Here is a 23,177-nt window from a genome sequence, read left to right on the forward strand (position 1 = left end):
CCTTATGTAACTCCATAGTCCTCTGTTAGCGTTCGTGTTCCCTGTCATTGTTTTCACCTGCCCTCATTAGTTTGCCGTTTGCTTCTGTTAATCACCTTATTATCTTGTTTGAGTTCTGTTCGTTCATTGGCCCCTTTTTCCCTTGTTTGTGTATTTATACCCCGTGTCTTTGTTCAGTCTTTGTCGATCATCGTTTGATGTTAACCAGATGTATCTTTCCTTCCCGAGTTCCCTGTTTCGTGTCTACCTTGGTCAGCTTATTCAGTTTATGTTTCATTTCCCCATCGTGGGTTGTTCCTTTGTGTTTTCCTGTTTTATTCATTTAATAAAGTTCAACTGCATTTGGATCCGCATCTCCTCGTCTGCCTCGTTACTCAAGCGTAACAGCTATATTCCAACACGTTCATTAAGATCGCAAAATTCTGGCCTATTAATAGTTCCTAGAATATCAAAATCCACTAAAGGAGGAAGATCCTTTTCATATTTGGCTCCTAAACTATGGAATAGTCTCCCAAACACTGTTCGAGATGCAGACACACTCTCTCAGTTTAAGTCTAGACTAAAGACTCATCTATTTAGGCAGGCATACACCTAATTTATCCCACAATTAGGCTGCTTTAGTTGGGTCTGCCGGAACCAGAAACCAGAAACATTGAGCATGATCTCTAACTCTGCAATAAATTCAATGGCATCTACGCTTACATCTTTTTATTTGTTTCCCTGTCTCAACCTCGGGACTCCTATCCTGAGGTCACCAGAACCGGCTGGATCCAGCACCATTCCTGCTTCATGTTGGACTCCACTGCTACATGTCGCAGAATGATGATGACTAAATGCAGCCGGTGCCAGCCAAACATCACTTCAATCTATTATGATGGACTTCAGAGGATGAAATTTTGCCAACTCCAACCTGCATCACCTCGGTCTATTTATGGACTACGATCCTGAAATGAAATTCTTAGACTAACAATTGCCAACAAAAGCCTTCATCGGCCAATTAACAAGGACAATTGCATCTACACTCACCTAAAGGATTATTAGGAACACCTGTTCAATTTCTCATTAATGCAATTATCTAATCAACCAATCACATGGCAGTTGCTTCAATGCATTTAGGGGTGTGGTCCTGGTCAAGACAATCTCCTGAACTCCAAACTGAATGTCAGAATGGGAAAGAAAGGTGATTTAAGCAATTTTGAGCGTGGCATGGTTGTTGGTGCCAGATGGGCCGGTCTGAGTATTTCACAATCTGCTCAGTTACTGGGATTTTCACACAAAACCATTTCTAGGGTTTACAAAGAATGGTGTGAAAAGAGAAAAACATCCAGTATGCGGCAGTCCTGTGGGCGAAAATGCCTTGTTGATGCTAGAGGTCAGAGGAGAATGGGCCGACTGATTCAAGCTGATAGAAGAGCAACTTTGACTGAAATAACCACTCGTTACAACCGAGGTATGCAGCAAAGCATTTGTGATGCCACAACACGCACAACCTTGAGGCGGATGGGCTACAACAGCAGAAGACCCCACCGGGTACCACTCATCTCCACTACAAATAGGAAAAAGAGGCTATAATTTACAAGAGCTCACCAAAATTGGACAGTTGAAGACTGGAAAAATGTTGCCTGGTCTGATGAGTCTCAATTTCTGTTGAGACATTCAGATGGTAGAGTCAGAATTTGGCGTAAACAGAATGAGAACATGGATCCATCATGTCTTGTTACCACTGTGCTGGTGGTGGTGGTGTAATGGTGTGGGGGACGTTTTCTTGGCACACTTTAGGCCCCTTAGTGCCAATTGGTCATCGTTTAAATGCCACGGCCTACCTGAGCATTTTTTCTGACCATGTCCATCCCTTTATGGCCACCATGTACCCATCCTCTGATGGCTACTTCCAGCAGGATAATGCACCATGTCACAAAGCTCGAATCATTTCAAATTGGTTTCTTGAACATGACAATGAGTTCACTGTACTAAAATAGCCCCCACAGTCACCAGATCTCAACCCAATAGAGCATCTTTGGGATGTGGTGGAACGGGAGCTTCGTGTCCTGGATGTGCATCCCACAAATCTCCATCAACTGCAAGATGCTATCCTATCAATATGGGCCAACATTTCTAAAGAATGCTTTCAGCACCTTGTTGAATCAATGCCACATAGAATTAAGGCAGTTCTGAAGGCGAAAGGGGGTCAAACACAGTATTAGTATGGTGTTCCTAATAATCCTTTAGGTGAGTGTATGTGAACTTCTGCAATTAATCAAGATGGACTTCAAAGACTTTGGTCATTAATCTTACAGTTCAAACACAATCTATGTTTAATCAATGACCCTTATCACTTAGTTTAATCATTTTAAACCATGATTTTACCTATACATAATTAATATTTACATTACATTCATAATTTTAGCCAGAGGGGAACTGGCCCCCACAGTGAGTCTGGTTTCTCCCAAGGTTATTTTTCTCCATTAATCTACATCTTATGGAGTTTTGTGTTCCTTGCCACAGTCGCCTACAGCTTGCTCACTGGGGTTATTAATACAATTATCATTTAATTATTTATAAACACTATTAAAATCGACTTTATAGACATTACAGTTCTTATCGTCTGTTAATGCTAATATTCTGTAAAGCTGCTTTGAAACGATGTGTGTTGTGAAAGGCGCTATACAAATAAAATTGACTTGACTTGACTTGACTTTCCAGAGCTCCTCCCCCCGAGCCTCCTGGGGCTCTGCCTCTCAAGCCCCTCGAGCCTTCCAGGGCTCCGCCTCTCAAGTCTCTCGAGCCTCTCGAGCCTTCCAGTGCTCCGCCTCTCAAGTCTCTCGAGCCTCTCGAGCCTTCCAGGGCTCCGCCTCTCAAGCCTCTCGAGCCTTCCAGGGCTCTGCCTCCCAAGTCTCTCGAGTCTTCTAGGGCTGCGCCCCTCAAGCTTCTCGAGCCTACCAGGGCTCCGCCCCTCAAGCCTCTCGAGCCTTCCAGGGCTCCACCTCCTATGGCTCAGCCTCCTACGGCTCCGCCTCCTATGGCCCAGCCTCCTGCGGCTCCATCTCCCGAGCCTCCTATGGCTCCACCTCCTGCGGCTCTGCCTCCTGAGCCTCCTATGGCTCCTCCGCCTGCGGCTCCGCCTCCAGAGCCTCCTACGGCTCCGCCTCCCACGGCTCTGCCTCTCAAGCCTCCTACGGCTCAAACTTCCTCGGCTCCACCTCCGAAGCCTTCCAGCTCACTGCCTGAAGAACCTCCTACGGCGCCACCTCCCTCGGCCCCGCCGCAAGAGCCACCCTCGGCTCCGCCTCCGGAGCCTCCCTCCTACGGCTCCACCTCCTGTGGCTCCGCCTCCCGAGTCTCCTACGGCTCCGCCTCCCACGGCTCTGCCTCTCGAGCCTCCTACGGCTCAACCTTCCTCGGCTCCACCTCCGAAGCCTTCCAGCTCACCGCCTGAAGAACCTCCTACGGCGCCACCTCCCTCAGCCCCGCCGCAAGAGCCACCCTCGGCTCCGCCTCCGGAGCCTCCCTCAGCTCCGCCTCTGAAGCCTCCCTCAGCCTCGCCTCCAACACCTCCTAGTTCCTTCCCGGCTCCGCCTCTCCCGGCTCGGCCTCCCATGCCTCCCTCGGCCCCGCCTCCTGGGCCTCCCTCGGCTCTGCCTCCTAAGCCCCCCATGGTCCTGCCTACGCCTCCTTCGGCGCCGCCTCCCAAGTCTTCTATGGCTCCGCCTCCGAAGTCCTCCTTGGCTCCGCCTCACGCGGCTCCGCCGGTCCCTATCCGGCGGCCACCACCCAGGTCCCCCAAGCCTACCCACATCCCGTGGTCAACCCCCAGGCCTCCTAAACCTATCCTTGCCCCATGGCCATCTCCTAGGCCACCAAAACCGGCCTCTGTCCTGTGGCCACGTCCCAGGTCCCCTGATCAGCTCCTTGGCCCACGGCCATCTCCCAGGCCACCAAAACCGGCCTCTGTCCTGTGGCCTCCTCCTAGGCCCCCTGAGCCGGCCCTTGCCTTATGGCCAGCCCCCGGGCCATCTAAACCTGTCCCTGCCTGGTAGATACCTCCCTGGCCCCCTAAACCTGTCCCTTTGTGCCCCCAGGGACTGCCTAATTGGCCCCGTGGACTGTCTCATTACCCTTTGTGCCCTCGTGGACCGTCTCATTGCCCCTCGTTGCCCCCTTGGACTGCCTGTCTGCCCCTCGTTGCCCGCTTGGACTTCCTGCCTGCCCTCTGTGCCCCTTGGACTGCCTTCTTGTTCTTGTACCCCCCTGGTCTGCCTGTCTGCCCCTGATGCCCTCATTTTGTTTTTTTGTGAGTTTTTTGTTCTGTAGGATCGTCTGGAATCCGATCCTTTGAGGGGGGGCTCTGTTATGTATACCATGTCTTGTTTCACTGTTGCCCTTTTGTTTGCCATTTTTGTCACTTTTGCATTCCTTAGTTTTCACTTTTGTCCCTTGTGTAACTCCATAGCCTCTTTGTTAGCTTTCGTGTTCACCGTTCATTGTTTGCACCTGCCCTCGTTAATTTGCCATTTTGCTTCTGTTAATCACCTTGTTATCTTGTTTGAGTTCTGTTTGTTCATTGGCCCCTTTGTCCCATGTTTATGTATTTATACCCTGGTTTTTTGTTCAGTCCTTGTCTATCGTTGTTTGTTGTTAGCCTGGTATGTGTTCCCTGCCAAAGTTCTCTGTTTTGTTGCCTGAGTTCTCTGTTTGGTTTCCTCGTGTTTAGTTTTCAGTTTTATGTTTTATTTCCCCATTGAGGGTTGTTCCTTTGTGTTTACTTGCTTGTTTATGTAATAAAGTCTAACTGCATTTGGATCCGCATCTCCTCGTCTGCCTTGCTGCTCAATCGTTACAATTATAGTATAACATAATTTAACATTGTTTTTAGTAAAATCCATTAAAGGATTATCAAAACAGAAACAGAAAAACTGTGTAAAATAAACATTGCAGAAATAAAGGAAGCTACAATATGACAAATATATTACTAAAGTATAAAACAATCAAACCCTTAAAATAATCGTAATAATTATTCAGTATTATATTATAATAATAAACTTGACTGAGTCCCCCGATAATAATTCAGTATTGTATCATATTTAACTGGGTTTTTGCACATCATGTTCATTCAAGAAATGTTTTAGTAAAAATATATTGTGGCAGGGCGGAGGGCGGGGCCGGGTCGTGATCATACACACCCGGTCCCATATTAGGCTAATCAAGCCTCTGAGGTTTAAAGGTCGACTGCAGAGGATCGTGCAGGAGAGAGAGATCGTTTACGGATATGTCCGTCATGTGTGTGTTTATGTTGTATTTTAAGTTTATCATTAAACTATTATTTATATTGAAAAGCCGGTTCTCGCCTCCTCCTTTCCATTGATACCTTTACATATATGCAGGTAAATTATGATTTATTTATGAGGCGGATGTGTATTATTGTATGTGGAAGCATAAATAAAAATGATAAAGTATCAGTATAAAGTAAATAAAGTATCGTTTTGTATTTATTTAGTGGAAAACTGTAGAAAACATGCTTTTGTTATTTTAAATGAGATTTGTTTTACTTTGCATTAAACATTTTGAATCTATTTGGCTACAATGTCTGTTTAAAATGAAGGTAAAACTATTAAAAGTAACACATGAAACCAAACAAACATCAAAATAGTATAAGGGGTTGTTTTCAATCTAACAAAGTACATTAAAATCTTAAAATCTGCTATTTAATTTCAATAAAGTGAGATTAAAACACTAAATTACTCACTCAGCTTTTCTGGATGCTTTGATCACCGGCAGCAGTCTCAGAAGACATTCATGTGATGGATCATATTTCCTCAGATTAAACTGATCCAGCTCTTCTTCTGAGTTCAGCAACACAAACACCAGAGCTGACCACAGAGCAGGAGAGAGACGGACTCTAGAGAGACGATTGATATCTCTTCTGTTCATGTATGTTTGTACTTCCTGCACTAGAGAATGATCATGGAGTTCATTCAGACAGTGGAACAGATTGATGGATTTCTCTGGAGAGGGATTCTCCCTGATCTTCATCTTAATGTACTCAACTATTTCCTGTTTGCTGTCAGAGCTGCTTACTGTCTGTGTCAGTAGATTTTGTAAGATTGTCTGATTAGACTTCAGTGAGAGACCCAGAAGGAATCGAATGAAAAGGTCCAGGTGTCCGTTCTCACTCTGTAAGGCCTTGTCCACTTCACTCTTCAGGAGATCAATCATAGATGACCTAAACTTACTGAAGAGACCTGATTTCTGTTGAGAAAAGGAAATAAAAGCATACAGAGCAGCGAGAAACTCCTGAATGCTCAGATGCACAAAGCTGAACACCTTCCCCAGGTGCAGTCCAAACTCCTCTCTGAAGATTTGGGTACAAACTCCGGAGTACACTGACGCTTCTCTGACATCAATGCCACACTCTCTCAGGTCCTCCTCATAGAAGATCAGGTTCCCTTTTTCCAGCTGTTGAAAAGCCAGTTTTCCCAGAGACAGAATCCTCTTTCTAGCCTGCTGAAGATCCACCTCACATTTCCCATCATACTTCTGGCTCTTCAGTTTGCTCTGAAAGATCAGGAAGTGTGTGAACATTTGAGTGAGAGTCTTGGGGATCTCTGCACTCTCTGCTTCACTCAACAGTCTCTGGAGAACAGTGGCTGAAATCCAACAGAAGACTGGTATGTGACACATGATGTACAGGCTTCTTGATGATTTCATGTGTGTGATGATTCTGTTGGCCAGACGCTCATCTTTTATTCTCTTCCTGAAATACTCGTCCTTCTGAGGGTCATTGAAGCCTCGTACATCTGTGAGCTGGTCAACACACTCAGGAGGAATCTGATTGGCTGCTGCTGGTCGAGAGGTGATCCAGAGCAGAGCAGAAGGAAGCAGATTCCCCTTGATGAGGTTGGTCAGCAGCACATCCACTGAGGCCGATTCTGTCACATCACACAAAATATCATTGTTCTGGAAATCTAGAGGAAGTCGACACTCATCCAGACCATCAAAAATGAAAATGACTTTGTAGTCATCAAGGAATGTTGATCTCAGTTCTTTTGTATCTGTGAAAATGTAATGAAGAAGATTCATCAAACTGATATTTTTGTGCTTCATCAGATTGAGCTCTCTGAAAGGAAGTGGAAATATGAAGTGAACATCCTGATTTGCTTTTCCTTCAGTCCAGTCCACAATGAACTTCTGCACAGAGACAGTTTTTCCAATTCCAGCAACTCCTTTAGTCAGCACAGTTCTGATGGCTTTGTCTTGTCCAGGTAAGGCTTTAAAGATGTCATTGCATTTGACTGGTGTTTCCTGTGTCTCTGCTCTCCTGGATGCTGTCTCAATCTGTCTCACCTCATGTTCATTATTGATCTCTGCACTCCCTCCCTCTGTGATGTACAGCTCTGTGTAGATCTCATTCACAAGTGTTGAGCTGCTTTGATTTGACATTCCTTCAGTAATTCTCTGGAAGTTCTCTTTTAGTTTTGTTTTGAGTTTTTGTTGATGCACAGAAATCAGTTCTGATGTAAAGAGGAAAAGAAATGGGAATTATAATTGATGTTGATGTTTAATGGTCATTAGACATTAAGTTTATTTTCTTTCACTAATATTGAGTGAATCCAGACACTGTGTGTTTCCTCTGAAGGTGACGTGATGTAATAGTGACGTGAGTGCGAGCTCTTACTGGTTTGAAGTGTGTTAGCGAGGTCTGTCAGCTTCATCTTCTTCAGGACGTGCAGTGTGATCTTCAGAAACCCCTCTCTGACTCTGCTCTGACCTTCATCATCCTCCTCCTCTCTCTCAGAGCATGCTGGGGAATCTGAGATCAGTAGTCTCTTGAAACTCTTCAGCTCTTTCTTCATCAGAGAGATGATTTTGTGCTCAAGTTCCTGAAATCAGTGAACATTCAAACAACAAACTTCATTCAGTAACAGACAAGTACTGAAGGATCAGTGGACAAGAATCATCACTCATTTTATTTGTGCTTTAGTTGTCTTGAATTCATCAGTGTGTATGTGTGTGTGTTTGTGTGTTAATAAGATGAGGCTGAAGCTGTAAAGCTTCCTAAAGTGTATGAGACAGTGTGTATATAAAAAAAGGTGTAAGTGTTGCTCTCTCACGCACGCACGCACGCATGCACACACGCACACACACACACACACACACACACACACACACACACACACACACACACACACACACACACACACACCACAAAAATGGAGTCCAATGGCACTTTCCCAGCAGTTGAATCTGATTCATCCTGTTTGTTTCTGTAGTTGATCAAAGACTCTCCTGAACTGAATTTAAGTGGTTGATTCATTGACCGGTCACTCTTCATGGACACACAGCTGGGTTCAGGAGATTCTCCATGAATGACACTAAAACAGCAATTAAACAGAGTTTAGTTCATGTGTTTTATTAGTAATCTGAAAACATAATTTCAACATCCAGTGCAATAAAACACATTTAATGATGTGTCTTATATATTATATGTCACATGAGAACTTGCAATGTCACTAACATCAACATAAGTTCTCACATAAACACTCGAGCCGCTGTGAACAAACATCTCTCACAGCACTCATGAATGCACAACAGACGTCAAGATTTACAGTGAAAAATTACACATTTATACTTTTATTTTAAGTTTTAAAGTGAGTCACTCTCCACTGCCATTGTATTAACAAGACCACTCACCATATTCATTAAAACATCTGCTTTTGTGTCTTCTGCATGAGGGTGAGTGAATTATGACACAATTTTCATTTTTAATGAACTGAGAAATCCTGAAGCTGCAGTGAGGACGTGTGTTTTATTTGATCATTCAGAACACAAAACACGACATAACGGGACATTATTTAGAAAATAGTTGCTTAAATTACGTAAAATTGATTTTGAAATCATAATTTTAAATTCACCCTATAAGCCGTTGTAGAAAAGTACATTCAAAATGTTTAATGAAATAAAAATGTAGTTAATTATAATGAATGATGTTTTCCAGTTGTTGTTGTTTTTTGTGAACAGGATGTGCAAGAATCTACTTCACCAGTAACATTTTGGAATTTAGTTGGTATTTATTAATATTATAATCCATCAATTAATGTTTCCCATGGACTACACTTCCCATAATTCCCTGCCCTCATCACTGCCAGCTGTCTCCTGTTGTCCTCACCTGTGTTTAATTTGTCATTAGTCCTTTGTGTATTTAAAGCCCTGTTTGTTTGCTCACCGGTTGTCAGTTGTTGAATGTATTCATGTCTTGTTCTAAGCCCTGTTCTTGGTTTTTCTTTATACTCTGAGTTACCGTGTTCATCTTTTGTGTTCATTAAAAGCTGCACTTAGATCCTCATTCTCGTCTGCCTCATTACACGGTCACTGCGTGACACACTGAAGAAACACAGAGACGCGGTGCAGCAGTCAAGGACGTTCGTCCAGCACGTGTTCATTGGAAAACAATGATACAACAGAGCAGACGCACACAATAACACGTTTGGTGTGAACGGCCCATAACTAATCCGTTCGCGTGTATCTGAGCGTGTGAGTGAAAGAAGTTCAGAATATTTTTTCATGAATTACAAACCCAAAGTCCTGCTGACCTGAACCCAGCAGCTTCTAACATGAACCGCTCTGAGAGCGCTGACAACGGCGTGTTCACGTGTGTACCCAGAATATCATGTCACTTCAAGCGACTTTTGATGAGATTTCCTACCGGTGTGGGGGCCCTCTTGACGTCCGGGGCCCCATGCAATTGCAACTGATTACAAGATCATTGGATGTTTTTAAGCATCTTATATTTTTTACAGAGACCAGAATTCATTTACAAAACATAAACAGCCTCTTTATTGTGTCGTATTCAATGTAGTACGAGACAATTTCTTCAGTTTTTAAGTGTCACTGAAATAATGAAAAAACAAAAGTGAAAGTGTCAACACATATCCCTACAACATATTCTTCATCAGACACAGATTACTGTAGCACAGGTGGAAACATACTGTAACATATAGTCAACATGTCCTTTTTTAGTAACATTAACCTGAGGAACAATCTCTTGTCATGTCTGATCATCTCTGTCATGTTCACATGATATTACTGTACAGTATAAAGATGAGCTCTTGTGAAGAGATGCCAATGAAACTGTTACAGTAAAGCAATCAGCTGTAGAAGGACTCATTATTTTTATTATAATTGCATATTTCCTTTTAGATTTATATTTTATACACTGGATTCTTTCTAATCGTCCCTCAGACTGTGGTGTACACACACGTTCATACTGTCAGTCAACATGAGAGTCCTCACCTCACATCAGCACAAGGGGCTCCTGAACTGAATCTAAGTGGAGGATCCATTGACCCGTCACTCTTCATGGACACACAGCTGGATTCAGGAGATTCTCCATGAATGACACTAAAACACAACAGCAATTAAACACTGTTTTAAAAACTACAAACTCTCACAAACACTCTTTTCCTCTCTTCAGTTCCCTCTACAAAAAGCTTCACTACGATGCTGCGCTGCTAAGTGCTACGGGGAACAACTCTAGCTGTGAACCGAGCTGAATAGTGTGTGTAACACGTCAATGAACGTTGACCGGAATATATAGCCTCGGCTGATGTAATCATTAGATGCACCTGCGGCCAGGCTATAAATGGATACGTCACCAGGTGTCGTCAGAAACTCTTTTTTCAGAGCGATTCTGTTTCTGTGTGTTTCACAAACCCTATCAAAACTTTCTTTCCTCTGTTAGGAGATAGAATCAGTTAGGCAGTGTGCAGTGAACGTTGTTCTCTTTTCTCTTCTGTCTAGAAAATATTATATATATATTTCTAAAAAAGAAAGAAAAGAAAAAAAGAGAGATTGACTGAAAGCCGCAAACAGTGCGTGTTCCCCTCTTCTCGCTCTATAGCTGAAGACGACACACATCAGTTTTTGCTCTGTTTGTGTGGGGGTAAGAGCACGCTGCTCTCGCATTGCAGCAGGGTGGGTGCGAGCACTGCGATTTGCTTTAACAGGCAGAGTGCGTCGTGCTCGCCTCGCTTGCTTCCGGGAGTCAGCACTCACGAAAAAAAAAAAAGATCGTTCGTGGGGCTCTTGCATGGATTTGGCTGAGGAGCAAGAGACGGGTTGATCCCTTTCTCTCACTCTCTCCCCAAACCCAGCTGGTCCTTCACATGATCTCGAAGCGCGCTCCGACGCTTCTTCGGATCACGAGGTGGATCGCGATTCTCTTCCCGCCTCCGAGCTTTCCATCCGCGATAAAAAATCTACGGAGGAATTGCTCGATGTTGTTACTCGTGCGGTTGCCAGATTGGACTGGCCACGCGGAAAAGAGACCCCCAAATGCTCCAAATTAGGGGATAGATTTTATCTTCCAGTCTAAGAAAGGGAACGCCTCATGGATCCCTTCCCTTTCTTTGATAACCTCCATGAAGAGCTTTTTTGCTCATGGAGAACCCGTAAAAAATAATAAAAAATAATAATAAAATATATATATATATATATATATATATATATATATATATATATATATATATATATTTTTTTTCTTCCCGTGTTCACATACCCTCGACATTATATTCGACTATCGTGGGTGCTGAGGCACGGGGGTATTCAGTGATGCCGCCGGTCGAAGAGACGCTTGAGGGCTATCTCTCGCCGGAGAAGCCCTCTCTCCCCTCAAAGCCTTGTAGGACAACCTCCACTTTAGTGGGAAGGGCTTATCAAGCAGCAGTTCAGGCTGGTGCTGCTCTGCACACTATGCTGTTTTACAGGCGTACCAGGCTGACCTCCTGGATGACCTGAGTGTGGGTTCTGTGCTTGATGAGCAAGCATCAGACCCGCCTCGGTCCTGACTGAAGGGAGGCTCAAAAGCAAAGCGTGGCGAGTCGTGCTCCTCCTCCCAGGGATTGGGGACAGTATTGCCGCCCTCGCCAGCCCCCGAAGCAAGACCTCGGGACTCTAAATTCTAGTAAGAGAAAACCCTGACGGTCTTGCGCCTAGATTAGGGGGTAGCTCCCCTCGGGACGGGGCGTGTGCTTCACTTCACCCCTCCCGGTACCCCCTCGAAGCCCCTCCATTCCCGCCACCTCTTGGTGTTTCGGGTTGCAGAGGCTTCCGTCAAAATTGGGTGTTTTCGCTGTTCCTGCATTTTATTCAGGACGCGAAACACCGACAACCCTCAACAGGAAGTGTTAAAATATAATACCCATCTCAGAGATCCTGGCAGCGTGGAAACTTCTGCCGGATATATTCTTTTCTGTGGGTCTTATAAGGGCGTCAGGATTTAATTCACTCACCGCTTTTCCGTGTTTCAACGGCGTGCTCTCACTACCGTGAACCGGATTTCTTTTTATGTAAAAACAAAACAAAAAACTCAATCTCCTGGTTAAAGGGGCCATGGTTTGTGTTCCCCTTCCAGAGAGAGAGTTAGGTTATTACACTAAATACTTCCCGTTTCCCATGGAGGGTGAGGGGTGGCGTCTGGCTTAGATCTTAAAGCTTGAACTACCCATGGGTGTTCAAGTCCAAGATGATGCCTGTCAAGACGGTCGTGTCTCAAGCCCTACAACTCGTTTGGCTGGTCACCATCGATCTTATGTCCCACTTCTATACTTCATTTAGAAGTTCTGCCACAACATGGAAAGTTCCTGAGGTTCACTTCCGGGGGCGAAGTCTTCCAGGGTCAGGTTCTTTCACTCAGCCTAGCCCTTTTTATCCGCACATTTACAATGCATGATGTAGCGCTGGCTCCTTGCGACTCCGGGGCATCTGCATTCTGAATTATGTAGACGACTGGCTGATCCTAGCGCAGTTCCAGGAACTGGCAGTTCAGCACAGGGACATCGTCTTAGCTCATCTGTTTCTCTGGGGTTGAGGCTCAACGCCAAGAAAAGCGCCCTCTCTCCCACTTAGAACACTGTCTATCGGGGCATCGTATGGAGTTCAATCACAATGCGGGCACAACTGTCTCCCGCTAGGATTGAGTCCATTCAGATCACCCTGAGCAAAGTCAGGCTAGGTCAAGGTTGCACTGTTATCAGTATCAACGATTTCCAGGTCTCAGGGTGACTGCGTCCACGGTGATCCCTCTGGACCTTCTGCTCATGAGACCATTTTTGTTGTGGCCAAAAGCCAGGGGATTACTTCCAAGGGCCAAAACCCCTAGGCTAAAAAGGGTTACGCGCCTCAGGCTTCGTTCCCTTTCTATGTGGTTCAGACCCCAGTTTTCTGCCTTGGGTCCCACTCTAGGTGCGTCTTGTTGTCGCAGACTGCTAACGACAGACGCCTCCCTGACGGGCGGGGTATCGGCCTTAAGTGGTCGTCCAGCTTAAGGGGATAGGAGGGTCGTCAGCTCGGTTGTCAAAGTCACTGTCTCGGGTTGATGGCTGTATTTCTGGCCCTGAAATACCTCCTCCTGAGGCTGCCATGTCTTGGTGCGGGTGGACAATAAAGCGGTAGCCTCTTAAATAAATCATCAAGGAGACCCACGTTCTTGTCAGCTGTATTTCTTACACGTCAGATTCTCCTTAGGGCCCAGGGTAAGCTCCTGTCACTCAGGTCAGTTATATCCCTGGATGCCCGTATACGGGAGCAGATTTACGGTCCAGACAGAAAATACCAGCGGGGGAGTTAAAAACTCCACCCTAAGGTAGTAGTTGCCCAGAGTTCGCCAGCAAGGGCTTTTGCCTCTTACTGATAGCACCGCGCTGGCCGAACAGGGCTTGGTTCTCGGAGCTAATCTCTTCCCTCGACGGCTCGCCTTGGGCGATTCCAAAGAGGAAGGATCTTCTATCTCAGGCACAGGGCAATATTTCATCCCTGCCCCGAATTGTGGAATCTTTCATGTTTGGCCCCTAAGGGTACCAACTGAGGTTATCGAGACCTTTTTAAATGCCAGGCTTTTTCCACTTGGAACAAGTTTGGGTGAGATCTTAGTGCAGAAGAGGACCTCTTCGCCTCTATGAATAGCGCAGTGTCTCCTCTACTTCTCCCTGAAATCATCCAGCCCCCTTGGGTCTGGACGTTAAGCCACATACCTACCCAGAATGCGTCTGTATGCATTTCTTTCCCCGGTTTCTCTGCTCCCGGGAGTCTTGGCGATGTTCACCAGCAAGGGTCTTGCCTCCTATTAATGGCGCTGCACTGGCCGAACGGGATATGTTTCTCGGAGCTAATTCCTCTCCTCGACGGCTCGCCTTGGGCGATTCCGAACAGGGAGGACCTTCTCATCCTTGGCCCGAATTGTGAAACCTTTCATGTCTGGCCCCTAAGGGTACCAAATGAGGTTCACAGGGTTTTCTCTTGAGATTATCGAGACCATTTGAAGTGCAAGGGCTCCCTCCACTTGGAACTGATCTGGGTAGATTTTACAGGGCAGAAGAGGACCTCTTTGCCTCTGTTGATAGCGCAATGTCTCCTCTACTTCTCCCCGAGTCGCACAGCCCCCCCACCCCCCTCGGGAGGGGCTGATCGTAGTAACGCATACATAGCACAAATGCGCCTGCATGCGTTTCCTTCTACTAAAGTTCTTATTACAGAACCAGCTTACTGCCAGTTTGCTTCAGTTCTGGATTTTCTGTAGAAAGAAATGTCAGCGGGCACTTGCCTTGCCACTGCCAGGTTCTATGTGGCCACTGCGGTTTGACACGGCTTGGTGGGCGAGGTGCCCTCAAAGAGGCATCCTCATTATTGCCCGGGCCTACGAGGCGCGCGGTCAAGCTTCGCCAGTAGGTTTTAGGGCGCACTCTACCAGAGGGCTCTCCTCCTCTAAAACCTTGGCTAGAGGTCTCCCTCTGCAGCAAGTTTGTGATGCGGCAGGTTGTCCTCTCCGCACACATTCATTCGATTTTTATAGTTTGGATGTTTTTCCACTCTGGGCTCTTATGCCCTTGAGTCGACATCTCAAGCTCATGTCTGGAAAAGTTTGTGATGCGGCAGGCTGGTCCTCTCCGCTCACATTCATCAGTTTTTATGACAAGTTTGTGTTGCGATAGGGTTCTCTTCGCACACATTCATGGAACTTTATGGGCTAGATGCTTTGCTACTCCGGACTCTTATGTCCTTGAGTCGACATCTCAGCCCATGCCTAAACAAGTTTGTGATGCGGCAGGTTGTCCTCTCCGCACACATTCATTGGACTTTTTTAGTTTGGATGTTCTGCACTCCGGCACATTCATCGAACTTTATGGGTTAGATGCTTTTCTACTCCGGACTCTTATGTCCTTGAGTCGACATCTCAGCTCATGCCTGAACAAGTTTGTGATGCGGCAGGCTGGTCCTCTCTGCTCACATTCATCAGTTTTTATGACAAGTTTGTGTTGCGATAGGGTTCTCTTCGCACACATTCATCGAACTTTATGGGTTGGATGCTTTGTTACTCCGGGCTCTTATGCCCTTGAGTCGACATCTCAGCTTATGCCTGAACAAGTTTGTGATGCGGCAGGCTGGTCCTCTCCGCACACATTCATCAAAATTGAATGGTTTAGATGTTTATGCTACTCCGGGCTCTTATGCCCTTGAGTCGACATCTCAGCTCATGCCTGAACAAGTTTGTGATGCGGCAGGCTGGTCCTCTCTGCTCACATTCATCAGTTTTTATGACAAGTTTGTGTTGCGATAGGGTTCTCTTCGCACACATTCATCGAACTTTATGGGTTGGATGCTTTGCTACTCCGGGCTCTTATGCCCTTGAGTCGACATCTCAGCTCATGCCTGAACAAGTTTGTGATGCGGCAGGCTGGTCCTCTCCGCACACATTCATCAAAATTGAATGGTTTAGATGTTTATGCTACTCCGGGCTCTTATGCCCTTGAGTCGACATCTCAAGCTCATGTCTGAGACCTCTCGCGTTTTTGTGAGTACACTGCACAACCGTAGGGATCCGGAAAGCCCCAAGTGCGGCGGCGTGGGTATTGCGTTCCCCGTAGCGCTTAGCAGCGCAGCATCGTAGTGAAGCTTTTTGTAAAGGGAACGTCTCGGGTTACATGTGTAAACCTTGTTCCCTGAAAAAAGCGGAACGAGATGCTGTGCTGCTTTGCCGCACTGGGACATCCCAGGACTGCTCTTCAAAAAGAAGTATCTGACGACACCTGGTGACGTATCCATTTATAGCCTGGACGCAGGTGCATCTAATGATTACATCAGCCGAGGCTATAAATTCCGGTCAATGTTCATTGACGTGTTACACACATTATTCAGCTCGGCTCACAGCTAAAGCTGTTCCCCGTAGCGCTTAGCAGCGCAGCATCTCGTTCCGCTTTTTTCAGGGAACAAGGGTTACACATGTAACCCGAGACGTTTCTCAGTTTTACTCTTCCCTATATTTCTCTCTTTAACTTTAACCATCTTTAAGTTTGATGGTTTGTTCTGCATTCATCTGAAGAAAATTCTGTGTTTGTGTCTAAAAATGTTCAGAGAAACACATTTGAGTTTCACCTTCTACATACAACAGACTACAAGTTTGATCATGTCTGTGACTGAATCAAACCGGTCTCACTGTCATCTGACTGTAGATCTCACTTCACCCTGAAGCTGTTTTCACATGTTTATACTTGAGATAATCCAGTCTGTTCTCATTTCTCCTCAGTGTTTTTATACTGTAGTTTTGTGCAGCATATCAGAAATATCTATCAGTGTATTTTATTAAAGCATTGAAATCCTCTGACCTCTTGACCTTCCCTGTGTCTGTCTGTCCACTGAGATCCTTTGTGGAGTCCATGACATCTGAACAGTCCACTGAACACCTGTCAACAAATGGGACATCATCTATATTTGTGATGTGTTTATTTGTTCAATACTGACACATATTTGTTTTTATTTGTCCTCTAGAATATTCCATTAGAAATGAATCAATGAGGTTCAATTGCAGACTGTCAGCTTTTATGACATGTTAAACACCAGCATAAAGAGAAAACATCAGAAGACTCAACAGAAGAAAACAAAGCAACGTTTCAAGTCAATAGAATAAATAACATTTCAGTGCCAAAGAAACTGAACACATACTGACAATTCAGATAAAAGAGCAAAAGTCTCAGTATCTGTTTGTTCTGCTGTGATTAATATTTAGATATCTGTTAGATGTCTTACTGTAGCTGATAGTTTGAAAGGTTTATTATTGTTGTCTTGTGAGTTTTGGTTTGTTTAGCAGCAGTTCAGTACTCACCTGTCAAGAGCTGTTGATGTTCACTTCCTCTTTACTGACTAGAATATCACCTACAAAATACTTCACAATGAATTTATTGATTGTTTCAGATGATTCAGTGGAACAAAAACTGTCAAACTTTTTCTCTGTTTCTCTCGTCGTGTAATTTTCTGCTCTTGTCACAAAATAGATCCTGTTTTACTAGTTTCACTTTCACCTGTCACCTGAGGAGGAGGAGTCTGAAAGAGACCAACAACATTTAAAGGTTTCATTTTCTCAGCCTCATGTTGTTCTAAACCCGTATGTCTTTCTTTCTTCAGTTGAACACAAATTATCTTATTCAACATTCACTTTCATTAATGGGGAAAAAGATTCAGTGACTGAGGCCTAACATCTCATTTTGTGTTCCACATGTGTGCGTCAATATGAACCAATAATATTTAATATGATGTAATAATGTAGAATAATGAATAATATCACTAACAGATTATTTTGAGCTCTAATTTTTTATATTCTCTATCAGTGTTGGGTGTAATGAATTACTAAGTAATTAATTACTGTAATTAAATGTATTTTTAACTTAAAAAAGTAATGTAATGTATTACTCTTAATTTTTCAGTAATTTAATTACAGTTTCCCTTCTGTCGCTCTCTCCACGTTGTGTCAGAGAAGCGACACTAGGGGTCTCTCTTGAGCGCCGATATTCACTTCTGAACTATGAAAAAAGGCCAATGAGAGTTGGCAACCAGTATTTGCATGTCCGGCCCCCGGACATACGGGTATTTAAGCGGTGCAAATACGGGAGTTCATTCAGAAATTTTCTTCGGAGCCGATGGTCGTGTCTGCAACTACTGCGTATACACACCGAGTTCCTGCTATCCCTCTGCTGCATGCTGTTGGATTCTACGGCGCACAACAGCGGCTTTCTCCTGCTTGCACGGCTGTGCATTCTGCCCCTGGGCACTTCAACAGTGCAGACTAATAAAAAAAGATCTCTCACCAGAGTTCTTTTTTTCTTTCATAAAAAAGTGATTTTATTTAAAAGAGTAATTTCCTCTAAAAGAGCAAAACACAGCGGCGTGAACGTCCTTTTCAGGACGCGTCTTTTACAAGATGCCCTTCCGCCCCTGTGTTGTTCCTGGATGCGGTAGAGTGCTCTCCGCTTCTGACGGCCACAGGCGTTGTCTCGTGTGTCTGGGCAGCGATCACACCGAGGCTGCGTTTGTGGATGGTTCATCCACTGCGAGAACATGACCATGGCAATGTTGCGATCGCGGCTTGCTTACAATCGTAAGCAAGCCACTCCAGCCGCCCCCCGTGTCGCTCCTTCTTCCCACGGGATTGAGGACGATGCGGCTGGCGATGGAGGCGATACGGGGATGGCAGCGGGTGCAGCTCCGCCGGGTATGCCCCCTCGGACCATCCGTGCCCCGGCACGCTCGTTGACTCCTGTCCCCGCTCGAGGTGACGGCGGCTCGCCTCACAGCCAGTCTGCCTACCCTCTCGCGATGGAAGCAGAGGAGTTCGCCGCGTGGGCTCTGACGCTGAGGACTCCCCTGGGCTGCCGCCTTCGGGATCGCACGCCCAGGAAGAGGCCGACGCGCATATGTCCGATATGCTTTCCCAGGCAGCCAACAGCATGGGCTTGGATTGGAACCCTCCATCCTCCCCATAGCCATCACGGCTGGACGATTGGTTCTTCACAGCCTCGCCCCCTCCCCGGTTCCTTTCTTCCCGGAAGTGCATGATGAGCTGACGTTTTCGTGGAGAGCACCCCTCTCCACTCGTCGCACCTGCTCATCCGCTCTCGCCACCCTCGACGGCGGAACGCGCCACGGATACACGGCGATTCCCCAGGTGGATAGGGCTGTTGCGATCCACCTATGCCCCGGTAGTACTAACACCTGACGGGGTCGCCCTGTACTCCCGTCCCGGTCCTGTAGGGCAACATCCTCGCTCACCGCGAAGGCCTACAGCGCTACCGGACGCGCCGCTTCTGCCCTGCATGCCATGGCTCTCCTGCAGGTCCACCAAGCCAAGGCACTGCGAAACATGCACGGGGGTGGCCCTGATCCCGACACTCTGCAGGAACTGCGCTCAGCGACCAACCTCGCCTTAAGAGCAACGAAGGTCACAGCGCAGGCGCTCGGGCAGGCGATGGCCACACTGGTGGTCCAGGAACGTCAGCAATGGCTGGACTTGGTCGAGATGCGTGAAGCTGACAAGACTCGCTTCCTCAACGCCCCTGTCTCCCAGTTCGGCCTCTTCGGCGACACCGTTGAGGACTTTGCCCAGCAGTTCTCCCTGGTGAAGAAGCAGACGGAGGCCATTTCTCACATCATGCCTCGCCGCAAGCCTGCTGCCACGGCCCGCGCCCCGTCTGCTCGCCGAGGGCATCCTCCCACGGCCAGAAGACCTTCCGCTCCTCCTCAACCAGAAAGCGGGCCCAGCTCTCAGCCCCGGCGTCGAGCGAACCGTGGGAAGCATACGCCACCTGTCTCACGAACCCCCTCGAGGACCCGGAAGGCTCCAGAGGTGGTAAGACCGCGCCGTCACCCGGTGGAGGGCCAGGAGGAGAATCTTTTGTTTTTTCATTTGTCAGCACCCCTTAACAGGGGCTGCGGTACCCAAATTCTCAATAAAAGAGCTATTTCCTTTACCTCTGGGTCACATGGCCCGCAAATGCCGTTCTCACGGCACTCTGCTTTCAGGCCTCAACAGTCCCGGCTCCCTGGATGCAGTGCTCCCGCCCTCAGCCCCACGACTGTTCCGACTGGACTCGTCTGAACCTGGCTGGCCGGTTCAGACGAGTCCAGAGGACGCCAAGATCGGACCTCCTCCTCAGTCACGAACCCGCCCCCTGCCGGGTGCGCGGAGAAAGGTAAGTGCTTTGAGTTCATTCTCAGCACCAGGGCCTCGGGAGGCCACGTTGCCCCCCGACGCTGCATTACCTGTTCCGCACCGCTGCTAAGCCCCGCCGGGTACGTCCAAAAAACCTGTCCCTTTGGTGCCCCTTGCACGGAGCTTAGAGGCATGGCTTTCGCTGCCCAACCCGTCGCGATGGCTGCACCGGACCAATTCAGTTTGCCAGGTCTCCGCCCCCCTTCGCGGGCGTTCATTTTTCCGCAGTGCACGACAGACACGTTCAGTCCCTGCGTGAAGAAATCACCTCCCTTCTAAGCAAGGACGCGATAGAGCCTGTCCCTCCAACCGAAACGAAGAAGGGTTTCTACAGCCCTTACTTCGTTGTACCAAAGAAAGGCGGTGGCTTACGACCCATCTTGGACTTGCGAGTTTTCAATCGGACCCTGTCCAAACTCCCGTTCAAAATGCTCACCCAGAAACAAATTCTATCTGGCGTCCGGCATCTAGATTGGTTCGCAGCGATGGACCTGAAGGACACGTACATTCACATCTCGATTCTCCCTCGACACCGACCCTTTCTGCGGTTCACATTCGACGGCCAGGCGTATCAGTACAAAGTCCTCCCCTTCGGCCTGTCTCTGTCCCCTTGCGTCTTCACAAAAGTCGCAGAGGCGGCTCTTGCCCCGCTCCGAGGAGCTGGCATACGCATACTCAATTACCTCGACGATTGGCTCATTCTGGCCTCCTCGTGGGAATTACTATGCGCACACAGAGACCAGGTGCTCAAGCACCTCGGCCGTTTAGGGTTTCAGGTCAACTGGGAGAAGAGCAAGCTCACCCCGGTCCAGAGCATCTCTTTTCTCGGTTTGGAGTTAGACTCAGTCTCAATGACAGCATGTCTCTCCAACGAGCATGCTCAGTCAGTGCTGAAATGCCTCGCTTCCTTCAAGCCAGGCGCCGTGGTTCCTCTAAAACGTTTCCAACAGCTCCTGGGGCATATGGCATCCTCCGCGGCGGCCGCGCCGCTGGGGTTGATGCATATGAGACCACTTCAGCACTGGCTCCAGACTCGAGTCCCGAGACGAGCATGGCGCCGCGGCACGCACAAGGTAAAAATCACCACTGCCTGCTGCCAAACTTTCAAACCCTGGACAGACCTCTGCTTTCTGAGGGCAGGAGTGCCCTTGCAGCAGGTGTCCCAACGTGTTCTGGTTACGACAGATGCCTACAAATTGGGTTGGGGCGCCGTTTGCAACGGGCATGCAGTTGCAGGCCGGTAGAACCGAGGCCCGCTGCGCTGGCACATCAACTGCCTAGAGCTGCTGGCTGTGTCCCTTGCCCTGAAGAGGTTTCTTCCGTTAATACGTGGCAAGCATGTCCTAGTCAGGACGGACAGCACCACGGTGGTGGCCTACATAAACCGCCAAGGCGGAGTACGCTCCCTCCACATGTCACAGCTCGCCCGTCGTCTCCTCCTTTGGAGCCAGCAGCGACTCCAATCGCTGCGTGCCACTCACATCCCCGGCAACCTCAATATGACAGCGGACGCGCTATCAAGACAAAGCTTGCCCGGCGGAGAGTGGAGGCTCCATCCCCAGTCGGTTCAGCTGATTTGGGACAGGTTCGGCAAGGCCCAGGTAGACCTGTTTGCCTCCCAGGAAACCTCCCACTGCCCGCTCTTGTATGCCCTCACCGAGGCTCCCCTTGGGACAGATGCGCTGGCGCACAGCTGGCCCACGGGACGGCGCAAGTACGCCTTTCCCCCAGTGCGCCTTCTTGCACAGGTGCTATGCAAGGTCAGGGAGGACGAGGAGCAAGTCACTCTGGTGGCCCCCTACTGGCCCAACCGGACGTGGTTCTCGGATCTCACGCTCCTCACGACAGCCCCTCCCTGGCGAATTCCCCTGAGGAAGGACCTTCTTTCTCAGGGACGGGGCATGCTCTGGCACCCGCATCCAGACCTATGGAACCTCCACGGATGGGACGCGGAAGGTCTAGCTGGCCTACCACCGGCCGTCATAGACACTATCAACCAAGCCAGAGCCCTTTCGACCAGGCATCTTTACGCCCTAAAGTGGCGTCTGTTCGCAGACTGGTGTTCTTCCCGAGCCGAAGACCCACAGAAGTGCGCGGTTAGGTCAGTGCTCGTGTTTCTACAGGAGAGGCTGGAGAGGAGGCTGTCCCCCTCCACCCTCAAGGTGTATGTCGCCGCTATCGCGGCCCACCATGACACGGTAGACGGCAAGTCTCTTGGTAAGCACGACTTAATTGTCAGGTTCCTAAAAGGTGCCCGGAGGATGATTCCCTCCCGGCCTAACCTGTTCCTCTCCTGGGATCTCTCGGTTGTCCTCAAGGGACTCCAGAGACCCCCCTTCGAGCCGCTAGACTCAGTTGGACTCAGGGCCCTCTCTCTCAAGACCGCCCTGCTGATCGCGCTCGCCTCCATCAAGAGGGTCGGGGACCTGCAAGCGTTCTCTGTTAGCGACACTTGCCTGGAGTTCGGTCCGGCAGACACTTTCATGATCCTAAGACCGCGACTGGGCTATGTGCGCAAGGTTCCTACCACACCCTTCAGGGATCAGGTAGTGAACCTGCAAGCGCTGCCCCGGGAGGAGGCAGACCCAGCCCTTTCACTGCTGTGTCCAGTACGTGCTTTACGTATATATCTGGACCGCACACAGAGCACTAGACGCTCTGAGCAGCTCTTCGTCTGCTTTGGGGGACAGCAGAAAGGGAACGCTGTCTCCAAGCAAAGACTCTCCCACTGGGTTGTCGACGCCATTTCATTGGCTTATCACACCCAGGCCGTGCCCCCCCCCTGCGGGTCCGAGCTCACTCCACCAGGAGTGTTGCGTCCTCGTGGGCACTGGCTAGGGGCACTGCCCTAGCAGACATCTGTAGAGCAGCGGGCTGGGCAACACCTAACACTTTTGCGAGATTCTATAATCTCCGAGTTGAGTCAGTATCGTCACGTGTTTTGTCAGGTCCAAGCCCGCAGAAGTCGGTAACATGCCGACGATCCGACTGGGTGAACCGCTTGCACCTAGCGCCCTTTCCCCCTAACCAAGGGAAAACAGTGTGCCTCTGTTCCCAGGAGACCCCATTTCTTAGGCCCTGGTTGACTCCTCCCTAGCCCTTGCGGGTCCGCAGTTCAGCGGAGGAACTCGTCGACCCAAACCACTGC

General features: G+C 48.0%; 3 protein-coding genes across 8 annotated transcripts in view; 2 read left to right on the top strand and 1 right to left on the bottom strand.

Moving 5' to 3' along the window:
* The window catches only part of LOC127650623 (NACHT, LRR and PYD domains-containing protein 3-like), a 615,184-nt gene that overhangs the window by 298,746 nt on the left and 293,261 nt on the right, over positions 1 to 23,177 (bottom strand). For all 6 annotated transcript variants that reach the window (XM_052136147.1, XM_052136145.1, XM_052136144.1 and 3 more), the window contains exons 6-9: positions 10,288 to 10,395; positions 8,201 to 8,369; positions 7,673 to 7,877; positions 5,744 to 7,508 (exon numbers count right to left, since the gene is read on the bottom strand). In XM_052136147.1, the coding sequence (XP_051992107.1) occupies positions 5,744 to 7,508; positions 7,673 to 7,877; positions 8,201 to 8,369; positions 10,288 to 10,395 (2,247 nt within the window). The remainder of the gene's footprint in view (positions 1 to 5,743; positions 7,509 to 7,672; positions 7,878 to 8,200; positions 8,370 to 10,287; positions 10,396 to 23,177) is intronic.
* Positions 1 to 23,177, top strand: part of LOC127650622 (NACHT, LRR and PYD domains-containing protein 3-like) — a 527,629-nt gene that overhangs the window by 130,655 nt on the left and 373,797 nt on the right. The window lies entirely within an intron of this gene.
* The window catches only part of LOC127650628 (NACHT, LRR and PYD domains-containing protein 3-like), an 857,046-nt gene that overhangs the window by 124,289 nt on the left and 709,580 nt on the right, over positions 1 to 23,177 (top strand). The gene's annotated exons all lie outside the window — the stretch shown is intronic.

This window comes from Xyrauchen texanus, chromosome 10 (genome assembly GCF_025860055.1).
Source record: "Xyrauchen texanus isolate HMW12.3.18 chromosome 10, RBS_HiC_50CHRs, whole genome shotgun sequence".
Classification (NCBI taxonomy): domain Eukaryota; kingdom Metazoa; phylum Chordata; class Actinopteri; order Cypriniformes; family Catostomidae; genus Xyrauchen; species Xyrauchen texanus.